General features: G+C 53.8%; 3 protein-coding genes across 5 annotated transcripts in view; 1 reads left to right on the forward strand and 2 right to left on the reverse strand.

Moving 5' to 3' along the window:
* The first annotated feature begins 1,946 nt into the window (after nucleotides 1-1,946).
* On the forward strand, nucleotides 1,947-6,690 carry Cdt1 (chromatin licensing and DNA replication factor 1). The gene is made up of 10 exons (XM_075977533.1): nucleotides 1,947-2,254; nucleotides 2,743-2,886; nucleotides 2,965-3,116; nucleotides 3,598-3,795; nucleotides 3,888-4,033; nucleotides 4,175-4,275; nucleotides 4,784-4,972; nucleotides 5,220-5,372; nucleotides 5,455-5,656; nucleotides 5,949-6,690. Exons 1-10 carry the CDS (start codon nucleotides 2,039-2,041, stop codon nucleotides 6,107-6,109), a joined length of 1,662 nt encoding a protein of 553 aa, XP_075833648.1. The 5' UTR covers nucleotides 1,947-2,038; the 3' UTR covers nucleotides 6,110-6,690.
* A 629-nt stretch (nucleotides 6,691-7,319) lies between these two features.
* On the reverse strand, nucleotides 7,320-9,556 carry Aprt (adenine phosphoribosyltransferase). The gene is made up of 5 exons (XM_075977538.1): nucleotides 9,386-9,556; nucleotides 9,156-9,262; nucleotides 8,006-8,139; nucleotides 7,800-7,878; nucleotides 7,320-7,703 (listed from the first exon to the last, which is right to left on the reverse strand). Exons 1-5 carry the CDS (start codon nucleotides 9,463-9,465, stop codon nucleotides 7,561-7,563), a joined length of 543 nt encoding a protein of 180 aa, XP_075833653.1. The 5' UTR covers nucleotides 9,466-9,556; the 3' UTR covers nucleotides 7,320-7,560.
* A 1,023-nt stretch (nucleotides 9,557-10,579) lies between these two features.
* Galns (galactosamine (N-acetyl)-6-sulfatase) overlaps nucleotides 10,580-12,558 on the reverse strand; it is a 31,147-nt gene continuing 29,168 nt past the window's right edge. For 2 of the 3 annotated variants that reach the window (XM_075977535.1, XM_075977537.1), the window contains one exon: nucleotides 10,700-11,581. In XM_075977535.1, the coding sequence (XP_075833650.1) occupies nucleotides 11,495-11,581 (87 nt within the window). In that variant the 3' untranslated portion in view covers nucleotides 10,700-11,494. Of the gene's footprint in view, nucleotides 11,582-12,558 lie in introns of all 3 variants that reach the window. The other variant, XM_075977534.1, reaches the window with a different exon arrangement.

The following is a 12,558-nucleotide window of genomic DNA, read 5'->3' on the forward strand; positions in this document are numbered from 1 at the left end:
TCATGAAGATCCACTAGCTTCTGCTTCCCATCATACCCAACTTTGATTTCTTTTCTTTTCTTTTTTGAGTTTTTCTGTGTAACAGTCCTGGCTGTCTTGGAACTTGCTTTGTAGAGCAGGTTGGCCTTGAACTCACAGAGATCTGCCGGCCTCTGCTTGGGATTTTGACGGATTTTTATGACCATGTTTTAATTAAGCCTTCATAGATTGGAAGAGGCCTTGACAAAGTACCTGATAAAAGTAACTTAAGGATTTGTTTTGCCTCCCAGTTTGAAGGTCCAGCCTGAAGGTTCACCTTGGTGGGAAGGCGATGGCAGGAGTGTGAAGTAGGCAGACCTCAGTGAGTTCGAGACCAGCCTGGTCTACAGAGTGAGTTCTAGGATAGCCAGGGTTGTTACACACAGAAACCCTATCTTGAAAAACCAAAAACAGAAAGAAAAGAAAGGAAGAAAGAAAAAAAATCCCTCATGGAAAAGACACTGTTCGGAGGGTAGCATGCTATTGTCTTGTAGTATAATGCCTTGAGTTTCATTCCTCATTACTGCAAGAACAAAACATAGGGAAACTGTTTCAAAACCCAGAGCTGGAGTTGCTGTGCTTGGCGCTTCCTGTGGAGGTACACTTGTTTGCTGGTTCTCACCGTACAGTATGGTAAGAGAGGCCACTAGCACACCGGAGGGTAGGCGGTTCCTACCCTAGAGCAGCGCTAATCCTAGGAGAACATCTGATTGGCTCAACCACGCGGTCACTTATCTAATCAGCCGCGGCCAGGAGACAGCTGGCTTTGTCCTGTCACTGAGGCAAGTCAAGATTTCCTGTGAGACTCCAATGCTGTGTCATCCTAAAGGCCTACTTTCCAGGGGTGGCCTTACAAAGGCAGAATGGTTACTGACTGCAGGGAAGCATCCAGAAGGGACGCGGGCTGTGAGGCTCCAAGGTATACCATACTCATGAGGTGCAAGCATCAAGTCTCAAAAACTTCCACTAGGGGGAGAAGGGTGGGAGGAGGGGGAGGGAAATGGGAGGCTGGGAGGAGGTGGAAACTTGTTTTTTTTCTCATTTTCCTAATAAAAAAAAAAGATTTAAAAAAATAAAAAATAAAAAAAAAAACCTTCCACTACTCCAGGTCCTTTACCCTACGGCTGCAGATACATTTTAGACTGATGCTCTGGACTGCACAGCCCCCGCCTCCTGGGAACTCTCCTTCAGTGCTGCTTGTCCTTACAGCTCTCCAGGTCTCCCAGGTTCTGCTTCTGCTATATCCCCTCCCTGTATGTCCTCCCTCCCCCTATGAAGCCACCTTTGCCCAAAATGACAGCATCGTGTGCATGGTCATTCCCTCCAGGAGTGTGGGGGAGCATTGGGTGGCAGTGACTGAAGAAATCAATCCTTTCTGCGTCGCCTTCCTGATTTCCCACGCCTCTAGGCCGCTTCCTGCCCTGGAGCCCCTCCCAGAGCCGACCCCTGCACTCCATAGCCCGGATGTGGCAAGAGAAATGCTTTTGGGGCCTGCTCGGCTGCGTGGGCCGTCTTGGGTAGACTCATCGCGCGCCTGGAACCAGATGTTCAGCAATTGCTTGTGACTCTGGTTCAGCTACGCTGCTGGCATGCGAGACCAGACTATTATTCTGCAAATGTGATCAACAGGAGCAGAAGCGTCCTCTTCCATCAGGCAGCCTGTCTGCCGGGCCAGGAGCCATTGGCTCGCAGCCGCCCACTTCGAGCTGCGCGCGACGTGGATGTGAGAGCCGTACGCGCCACAACCAGGCTAGTGCGCGTAAATGACGGACAGCGCATGTGCCACGCCGCACGTCAGCCCGCCACTGGTCAAGAGTCCAACCCATTCCTGTCCACCCGCCTCGGGCCGCTCTTAATTGCGCGCTAACTCAACCCAAAACCGCGGCCCGGAGGTGGCCCGGCGTGACGCATGCGCGTCTTGGTGTATCCTAGCGCGCATGCTCCGGAGTAGCGTCTGGGCGGGGCAAGTCTGAAGCCGCGAAAACCGCGCGAAATCCGCGGGAACTAGCATTTTGGCGCCATGGCGCAAAGTCGTGTTACTGATTTCTATGCTCGCCGTCGCCCGGGCCTTACCGCTCCGCGGGCCAAGTCGGTCTGTCTCACCCCAAGCCCCAGTGGGCTTGTGCCCAGTGAGTTGACCCGGAGCAGCAGCCGCAAGCGCGCCCGTCCCTCCACCGAACCCGGGAGCGACCACCCCGCGCCGCCCGCGCGCCGGAGGCTGCAGCTTCCTGGACTGGTGAGGCGTGCGTGGGACCCCAGAGGATCCCTGGTCAGGAGAGGAAACCCTGACTATCGGGCACTGAGGCAGGGGACTGGGTGCTAAGACTGAAGGAGGATTAGAGTCTCTTTGCAGGCTGGGGACTCCTTTCTCTCCCCAGAGGAACCAGACCTGGGTTTGCTGGGAGACTGCAGCAGGCAGGGGTTGGGGGTGGCTGTTGCGCAAAGAATTGGGCTGGAGCTTCTGAAATGGAGAGAAAACACAAGAGAGCCAGGCCTGAAAGCTGCTTCGAGGAAGAAGAGGTTCAACAGACCAGGTGGATCTTGCCTGTGTCATTAGACGCCTCAGATGACAGACCCCTCCCCCCATCCCAGCCTGGCTCCAGCCCTCAGGGTCTAGTGAACCGAGACCACCTGGTTCTGGCTCTTCTGGCCAGTGCTCTTCCTGCTGAGCAGGTCACCCCCACCCCACCCCAGTGTACTGATCTGTAGCTTCTTAATTACCAGGACTCCTGCCCCAGTTCCCCAGCTGACCCCAGCCCTCCAGCAGACGCTGGATCCCCAGTAAAACCATCTCCTGTCAAGAGAATAAAGAACACCGCTGTTTCAGAAGGTCCAGGCCTTTCTGCCACAGTTCAGCAGCAGGACAAGGTAAGGAGGCTGGGCTGAGGGTGGGCTGTGGGCAGAGCTACGAATAACTGGTAGAACTAACAGTGCCTGTGTCCCTAGGTCCCCTCAAAGGACTCTGTCTCAGAGCTCCAGTCCTGCTTGAGGCGGGCACGTAAGTTGGGAGCCCAAGCTCGGGCCCTGAGGGCCAGAGTTCAGGAGAATGCTGTGGAGTCTTGTACATCAGATGCCAAGGAGTCCACAGAGCAACCATGGTGAGTCCTAGGTGGCCACAAGGTCCAGGGGAGGACAGGCTGTTGGGGGGGCACTGCAGTACCGGGGTGGGTGGCCTGGGTGCCATGACTTGCAGGGAGACAATTAGTGTGCCTCCGGGGCACGGGGCTGAGAGCCAGATTGTCTAGACATAGATACACCAGTCTACTCTTCACCAGCATTGTGCCCTTGTCCCCCACCTGAAAAGGACGTGGTCACTCCTGCCTCTGGCTCATTCTAAGTACTGTGGGCAGTATGGATGCTGTGCCTGTCTCTCCAAGCTGAGTGTGCTGGGCAGGCAGGTGTAGGGAGCAGGCTGCTGCTTGTCCCTTTCTGATGCTGTCCTCACAGATGGCAGTAGATCCTCAAGGACTTTGCAAATTGGGAGTTCTGAGGTTCTGGCTCTGCTGTCCTGTTGTCTGTTGGTGGGGGTAGGGTCAATTGTGTGGTTTGTTGGCATAATGAGACTGCTTCCCATTACAGTGTCGAGAAAGTCCCTGCCTACCAGCGCTTCCATGCCCTGGCCCAGCCCGGTCCCCCTGGCCTCGTCCTGCCCTACAAGTATCAAGTGTTGGCTGAGATGTTCCGGAGCATGGATACCATCGTGAGCATGCTTCACAATCGGTCTGAGACCGTGACCTTTGCTAAAGTCAAACAAGGCGTCCAGGACATGATGCGCAAGTGTGTGGTGTGGGAGAGAGTGGGTTTGGTTGCCCTCCAAGTCTGATGCCAGTCTGCGTGATCCTTCTGACCCAGCCCTCTTTCTTCTGTAGGCGCTTCGAAGAGCGCAATGTGGGCCAGATCAAAACCGTGTATCCCACATCATATTGCTTCCGCCAGGAATGCAATGTCCCCACTTTCAAGGACAGCATCAAGAGATCGGATTACCAACTCACCATCGAACCCTTGCTGGGACCGGGTGAGTCTTTGGCGAGGCCCTGGGTGGGCTCGCTCACCTTGGGCTTGCGGGTGAAATGGTTGTTGTCAGGCCTAGTTTTTGGATTTCCCTCATGGGTGGGCAGCCGGACGGGCCTGAGCTCACCATGTTTTCTTCTTGCAGAGGGTGGTGCTGGTGCCACCCAGCTCACAGCCACGTGCCTCTTGCAGCGCAGACAGGTCTTCCGTCAGAACCTGGTGGACCGAGTCAAGGAACATCACAAGGTGAGCGCTGGCGTTTGTGGAGCCATTGAGCGGGTTCATTGACTGTCCTGACTGCAAACACAAAGGTTCCTCTTATTCCCTTGCCGTGGCTATCTTAAAATGAATGTGAGGAGGATTGATTTTATTGCTGATACCTTCTGCACTATAGGCTGGAGTTGGGACAGAGCTGCCTGGAACCCAAAGCTGGAGAGCTCAGATTAGCTTGAGACCCTGAGAGGGATCTAGTGTCATTGTCAACAATGCCTAGCCGGGCGGTGGTGGCGCACGCCTTTAATCCCAGCACTCGGAGGCAGAGGCAGGAGGATCTCTGAGTTCGAGGCCAGCCTGGTCTACAAGAGCTAGTTTCAAAGCTACAGAGAAACTCTGTCTCAAAAAAAAAAAAAAACAATGCCTATATCATGCTAAGAACGTGCCTCTTTATACCTGGCTCTCTACCTAGGCACAGAAAGGCTGAGCGAGGGCTTCTAGCTGGGACTGAATCGTAGCCCAATGCTCTCCTTTCCTCCAGGCTTTCCTCGCCTCATTGAACCCCCCCATGGCTGTGCCTGAAGACCAGCTGACACGCTGGCACCCACGCTTCAATGTGGATGAAGTACCCGATATTGAACCCGCCGAATTGCCCCAGCCTCCTGTCACAGAGAAGCTCACCACCGCCCAGGAGGTGTTGGCCAGAGCCCGCAACTTGATGTCACCCAAGGTGAGGCTCTCTGATTTCATCCCTTCAGGTAGTATGGAGGTAGCAGCTGAGTGCCTCTGGGTTGGTTGCTTCTTACTTTCTCAGCTAAAGGCACAGAAATAAGATGTGCCCCGACCTTCTCAGACGCACATACGTGAACTGCAGCAGCTCAGCTGGCTGTGTATGCTGGGAACTTGGCCTGGAGAGGGCAAAGGGCTTCCCCTCACAAGTCACTGTTTGTGACATCTGACCTGTGCTTACTCTGCAGATGGAGAGGGCCTTGAGTAACCTAGCCCTACGCTCGACTGAGCCTGGAAGCCCTGGGTCCTCTAGTCCAGCACTCCCAGCCACTCCACCAGCCACCCCACCAGCCGCCTCTCCCAGTGCTCTGAAGGGTGTGTCTCAGGCCTTGCTGGAGCGGGTAAGTCCTGGGTAATAGGTAAGGGGCCTTGGTGACCAGACGGGGCCTTGGTAACCATGTGTTGTTGACCCACTTCATGCAGATAAGGGCCAAGGAGGTCCAGAAACAGCTGGCACAGATGACACGGTGCCCGGAACAGGAACTTCGGTTGCAGCGGCTAGAGCGCTTGCCAGAGCTAGCCCGGGTGTTGCGTGGTGTCTTTGTGTCTGAGCGCAAGCCGGCACTCACTATGGAGGTGGTCTGCGCAAGGATGGTGGACAGTTGCCAAGCTGCCCTGAGCTCAGGTTTGTACAGAGCAAGATGGGGGAGGGTGGGCATAGTCATGCTCACTGTGTTCTTGGCAAGGAGCTGGGTCCATTTCTGACCAGAGACAGTTTGTTTGCCTTGGAGTATGTGTGTCTTCCCCTTGTTGTTCATTCCCCTGGTGTTTGAGAGCAGTGCCCGGGGACCCCCAGGCCACAGCAGTGGCTAAGCCTTGAGAAAGGCCATGTTGAGGGGTGTAAGGTACCAGGTTGGGTAAGTGAGCTGAGCAAGTCATCCAGATACTGTGCTTAAACTCACAATGCACTTCTGCAGGGGAGATGGAGAAGCACGTGCTGCTCCTAGCCGAGCTGCTGCCAGACTGGCTCAGCCTGCACCGCATTCGCACGGACACTTACATCAAGCTGGACAAAGCTGCTGACCTAGCTGGCCTCACGGCGAGGCTGACCCAGCGTGTCCACACTGAAGGGCTGTGACTGAGTTCTTCGCCTGATGGTCTGTTCTCTTGATCAAAACAACGCACTTGAGCTCCCCCCCCCCCATGCCACAGGCTTACCGCCAGTATGGGCAGCGGTTGTGCCCATGGCTCTCATAAAGCGGCTTTGGGGTACCCCAGAACCAGCTCTTTGTGGTTGCTGGGGAAGTAAACTGTGAGAGCAGAGGATGTCGGATGTCTGACTCGTCTAGTTCCAGGTGCTGTCGGTCCAGATGGGAGCCCCAGGCCAGCCTAGCCTGCTCTTCCACGCTCATTAAAGCTGCTCTCTTGATTAGAGCCTTAGGACCCACACGGAAAACTTGGACTTCTGGCCAGATTTCATAAGGACAGTGAGCTCTGAATGGCAGAGTGAAATTGGGCCTTCTGTATATAATGAAAATAATTTTATAGGTTTTGAGACCAAAATTTATGAAAATGAAGATTTTTTTTAAGCTTCTGTTCCATTCCTATGGCCTTGGATGTGACTGTTAATCTTGACTTTTAATATAGTCTTGTAATATTTAAATAAAAGTGCTACCAAGACCAAGCCGAACAGGTCACACCATAAAATACCTTTAAATGATGCCCACTGTTGTGAGGTGTTTTCTTCTGTAACTTGCAAGACCAGGCCAGTAAAAACCTGGGTGAGAACAATCTTCTGGGGTGGACCAGCGGCAGAGTGCCTGCCTAGCGCATGCCGGGCTAGTCCTCTCACCCCAGCAGACCCACTGCTCTTGATGCTCCAATAGGTGTGGGTTTCTCTGAAACAGCTCTGGCTTTCATGGAACTCACTCCCTAGATCAGGCTGGCCTCCAAAGAGCTGGGATCAAAGGTGTGCGCCACCACCACCTGGCCTCAAAATAGGATTTTAGATAGGTAGTGACTGGACTATGCCCTTGGTCCACTGTCTCCATTTTGGTTCTAAAAGCCCAGAAAACTTTCTAGAGGCTCTAGCTTCTATACTGAGCCTACCTGTTGTGATGAGGTCCACAAAGTGACATAGCCACCACCTGCCCCCCCACCCCCCCAGTCACCCTTTGCTGGGGGTGGGAGGATACAGAGACTTCTGATTTCCCTTTCTGGTCCTGTGACGGTGTCCGGTCCTACAGATTGCCTGGGATTGGAGCAGGTATTGTCCTTGCCTTGGACTGGGCCGGAGTTGCCAGGCAGCTGTGTTATGTGATCCGTGCAGCAAGATGACAGGAAGAACCTTATGTACCAAACTGTTTATTAATCTTGCTGTGTTGTAGCCTGCAGTAGCTCTGCTCTAGGACTCAGCACATATAGAAAAGTGCAAGGACCCAAGTGGTCCATAGCCATGGTGACCAGCTGACCAGCAAAATCAACAGTCACAGGAAGGGCAGCTGGTGGCTTACAAAGGTCACTTAGGTGGCGAGGCTGAGCCACTGTCCGGCCGCAGGTGCTGGGGTGCAGCAACTATTCCACCATTTGTCACTCATATTGCAGGAGAGAGAAGAATGGCACTGGTCCTAGCATCTCTCTGCCCTTCAGTGAGGTCAGCTCCACCAGGCTCACACACTCCACCACCTCAGCCCGTAGCTGGCCCAGCAGTTCACAGGCAGCACGCATGGTTCCTGGGGTGAAGGGACAAGGGAAGAGAACATAGTAAGGCTCTTTGCTGAGTCAGCACCCCAGACAGAGCTTGTCCCTTTGAAGCTCATGGCTCTCACCTCCAGTGGCCAGGAGATCATCTACAACAACCACTCTCTGCCCAGGTTCTAAGGCGTCTTTCTGGATTTCCAGCTCAGCCTGCAGACAGGAAATAGAGTCTAGGAGTTAACAAGTGACCACCACCCCTAGCTTTCCCACATTTCCTAGTGGCATAAAATGGGTTTCAAACTTTCCCACACTGACTCCTAGACAGCTACCCACCTACCTTGCCATACTCCAGGGCATAGGAGGCTGACACTGTGGGGCCTGGCAGTTTCCCACGTTTCCGGATGAGCACACAGCCCAGGCCCAGCTCCTGAGCGAGGGAGGGGCCAAACAGGAAGCCCCTGGAGTCCAGGCCTGTTAGGGTGACAGAGGGGTGTTGTCGGAGCTGAGGGGTGTGGGATTTCCAAGAGACCTAGTATTGAGAGAACAGTACTGGCCAGAAATACTAGGTCTTACTAGCTATAGCTAGAAGGCGCTGATGGCTGCTGGGTAGCTTCTTAGTCTTGGGGATGTTATCTGCCTTCTGTATAGCTCAGGGACACCTACGCTTTTGCCACCTCTTTTTTATTTGAGACAGGGTTCTTCTGTAGCTTTGAAGCCTGTCAGAGATCTGCTTCCTGGGATTAAAGGCGTGTACCGCCACCACCCCGTTTGACACCTCTCAAATGCAGCACTTTATCTGTAGTACAGGGTACAAGATGGGTCACCTCTGGGGAGACCTCTGAGTACTTGTCAGGGTCACTCTGTTGTCTGGAGTTCTCACCATCTGGGTCATGTCTGACTCCCCTGGTAGACATTCAGCAATCCTTGGGTGTTTCTGAAGCCCAAGCATGGAGCCTGGTACACCACAGGCGATCAGCCCAAGACTGTAGGAGAGACACTCCAGGATAGTCCTGAGGGATAAGCAGCCCCTGGAGGCTACCAGATTCTAAGCCCGTCCAGGCACGCCCCCTTCTGTCGCAAGGCTACACATTTTTTAGCATCTAGCTCATCCTAGAGATGAGCTAGCAAGTGACTACCCCTAGCAAGGCGGTCCATTTGGAGGTTCCAAGGCCTTCTTCAAAGTTCTCAAAGCACACATATGCTCCTTACAGTCCTGCCGTCAGGCTGCTCAACCTCCCGCTCTAAAAGAGGAAGGTCTGGCCCTGAACATGGACAGAGCAGAGTCCATCTCTAATAGGAACAGACACTGAGGTCAGAGGACCTAGCAGGGGTGGGAGACGCAGTAATCATCCAGGGTCAACAAGAAATTAAGGCAGGTAAGAACAGATTGCTAAAGGAGGGTCAGGGGTTGAAGAAAGAGGGGTGGAGGGAAGACGGAGGGAAGCCTGGACAGTGGGGAACCAGAACGGCCTAGCATGGCCACTTGCCTGCGATGTAGTCGATCTTGCCGCCATGCGTAGACTTAAGGTGACTGGCCAGGAGGCGGATGGAAGCTCGGAAGGAGTCGGGGTCTTTCAGGAGGGGCGAAATATCCCTGGGAACAAAGACGGGCGAAGTGGGGGGCGGAGGCCCAGCAAGATCCCCCTTACGACTGCCCACGCGCCTGCGCCGGGGGCCGAGCGTAGGGCGCCAACGCCTCGCGGGCTCTTGACCTCACCTGAACAGCACGCCGGGGATGGGGAAGTCGGGGAAGCTGCGGATGCGTCGCGCTACCAGCTGCAACTCAGGTTCCGCCATAGCCGCGTGCAGGAGGGAGAAAGGGCAGAGGGCGTGTAAGCCTGTCCGGGAACAAGGGTGGGGCGTCCTCGATGGGCGGAGCTTCTGGGGCGGGGCGTCCTTAGGGAGTGGTCCTGCACGAGGGGCAGCAAGTGAGGGGGCGGGGCCTCTGGGAGCCGGGGGTGGGGGGTGGCCTCTGGCAGGAAGTAGCACTTTTGCTTGAAACCTAGGTGACATCAAATTGAAAGCCTGGGGTTATTTCTGGGTGGAAAAAGGATACGAGCCTTGGTACCCTTTAGGGTTCTGGCTCCCTCACGCCTGCCTATTCAGTCCCGCTTTTCCCAGGGCCCGCCTTCTGGACCTGGAGTGTGCTGTGCTTCCAGCGCGCAGTGTGAGGGGACCGAGACTCAACCTTGCTTTCCCATTAGCCCGGAAGGGAGCTGGCGGATAGCTTCAGGTCCAGAGGTGCAAGTGGATTATGTATGGCCTGGAGTAGAGGGGAAAAGCAGGGTAGCACTTCGGGGTGGGGGTAGGGCCACAGACTCTCTTGTGCTTCTGCAGCAAGATGTATCCTTTTCGCTTTGGGGAGGGGACCAGAAGATCTGGACAGAAGACTGGGATCTACCTGCCCAGCATAGTACCTGGGTCTACAGGTAGTGATTGGAAGACTGTCCTCCGAGTTAGCATTATCATCTTCAATGGGGTTGTTATTACTCAAAAGAAATCCTTCAGATTGGGGTTATGTTCTGTCAAAGGAGAGGGTGTGAGGAGGGTCTAGTAGATCCCAACTAATCTTTTCCTCACTCCCACCTCCCTGCCTGCTGCAATTCTTCCATTTGCGGTGGTCTCTGGAGGTGCTAGAGTACACACGTACACACACACACACACACACACACACACACACACACACACACACACACGGAAGGTTAACTGAAGGGGAAGTTGTCATCCATGCTGGATTAAGACTTTCAGTTAGGGTGATGGAGCTGCTTTGGGGTCATCCATGCTCCTGTAATCAATGAGCTCATTGGACCCAATGGTTCCTTTGGTCTGTCATTGGTATTCTATCTGAGGCACACAGATGTTTATGTCTCTCCAGGAGAAGTTCATACAACAGACACATGGGCCATCTAATGTACAATGTCTCCCATCATCTATTCCAAATACCAGGATAGGTGGGCATGGTGGCATATACATTTAATCTCAGCACTCAGGAGGCAGCTATAGGCGGATTTCTGAGTTCGAGGCCAGCCTAACACATCTCCTGTTCATTTATTCTTGGAACAGAATAATTTATTATAAGGGAATTTATTCTCTCAATCTCTCTTCATTATCATTTTCCAACCTTCACAATTCAGCTTCGGCACTACAGTCATTGCACAGATGTGAGAACTTGTTCAGGATGGACAACTCCCATGAGCCTTCAGGGAAGGGGTTTAGAGATTATATCTTGTAGGCTGCACATGACAGGAGGCAGGTACAGCAGAAGTGGTCCCATAGTGTGCTGAGCCAGAGCCAGAAATTTAGGATGTCATCTTCCTGTCTCTTGGGGGCAGTGACTGACCTCACCTTGGACCAGACAATGAAATATCTTTGTCTCTTGTTTGCAGCCGGTGGGAAAAGGGGGGCGGTCACTCCAGGGAGTTGACATGGGGGTGAGGACTGATGCCCAGGTAGATGTTGGCTCCTTGGCACAGCACTGAAATCTTCACCTTCGTTGACGACACCAAGGTTGAAATATCTGCAGGCACAGTGAGAAGACAAAGTGACAGCTCTTCAGACCCTGGGCTGCAGCACTGGGTCATGGTCAAGGCCAGCAGGGCACTAAGAACTTCTCTTTCAATAGCCAGCTGGGAAGATGGCCGCAGTGCGAGGGAGCAGACTCCGGATCAGGTCTCCAGTATATGCAGCCTTGGACCCTTGCTATTGGCTGCAGAGGCCAGCCAGCCAGTAGTGGGTGGGCAGAGGACAGCTGGTCTCTTTTGCCCATCAATCCCAAGGCCAAAGCCTTCTAGGCACTTGCAGGGCTGGCTGGAGATTCCGATCTTGACTAATGGGGCCAGGAGCACTTCTCAGGGACAGACTCAGGAGGTGTCAGACACTTTCCTAATTTTTCACAGCCTGGTGGTGCCCAATTCTAGAAAATGAAATTCAACAAAATGAACTCAGTTATTCAATCTGGGCACAGTTACAAGATGTGGCCCTTCCACCTCACCCACCCACTTGACCGGAGTGCACAGACACGGCCATCTCCATGCCTTCCAGAATCCCAGGAATGTGGAGCCCCAGGACCCTCTTTAAGCAGCAGCTCTGGATCTGCAGACAAGGGGGTGGCTGGTGGGGTTGCAATCGGAAAGCAAGTAGCAAGGAAACTGAGGCCCAGTGAGGGAAGCCTCGGGGTAGAACTGTACCCAACTGCCTGCATCTCAGGCAGCTTACAAGTGGGGGAGCCAGGAAAAAGAGGCTGCTATGCCACAGGGAGACTAGGAAGGAGTTAGACAGACTCCCTGTTAGCTAGACAGACAGACACAGGGGCTCTTATGCCTAGGTGATATAGATGATGAATTTCCAAGATGGCCAGCCTCTTCCTCACCCTCCTGACTCTTTACAAAAGCCCAGCAACTTAAGACACAAGCTTTGTAGGCGGCTGTCTCCCGCCAGCAGGCCCCCTGCTTTTCAATTGGCTCAACCAGTTCCAGGCCTGCTCAGGACTGTCACACCTTGGGGGCTTGGGGAGGGGCTAGAGTACATAGGAGGGAGCTCTATCTACATAGCAATGGGGAGTCATCCTTGCTGGCCTCAGACTTTACAGCATGGCTGCTTTAAGTGACCCCCCCCCTTCCATGTTCCTGCCTGTAACTCTTCATCCACGGTCCTATGAGAAAGCCTATGCATTCTTTGGTTCCCCAGAGTAAACATTAGTGGGATGTACCTCCCTTTGTTATTGGGACTTTAGGAGGAGGGGTAGATGTTTCCATCTCCCCTGGGAAGGAGTTTAACAATAACCAGCAACACATGCACCAGTCTGTGAACGCAGTGAAGAAGTTGGTCCCAGTGAGACCTTCAGAGGAGGCTGGGGCCAACATGGATAATTAAATCCACTTAAAACCTGAG

Source organism: Microtus pennsylvanicus, chromosome 6, assembly GCF_037038515.1.
Source record: "Microtus pennsylvanicus isolate mMicPen1 chromosome 6, mMicPen1.hap1, whole genome shotgun sequence".
Taxonomy (NCBI): Eukaryota; Metazoa; Chordata; class Mammalia; order Rodentia; family Cricetidae; genus Microtus; species Microtus pennsylvanicus.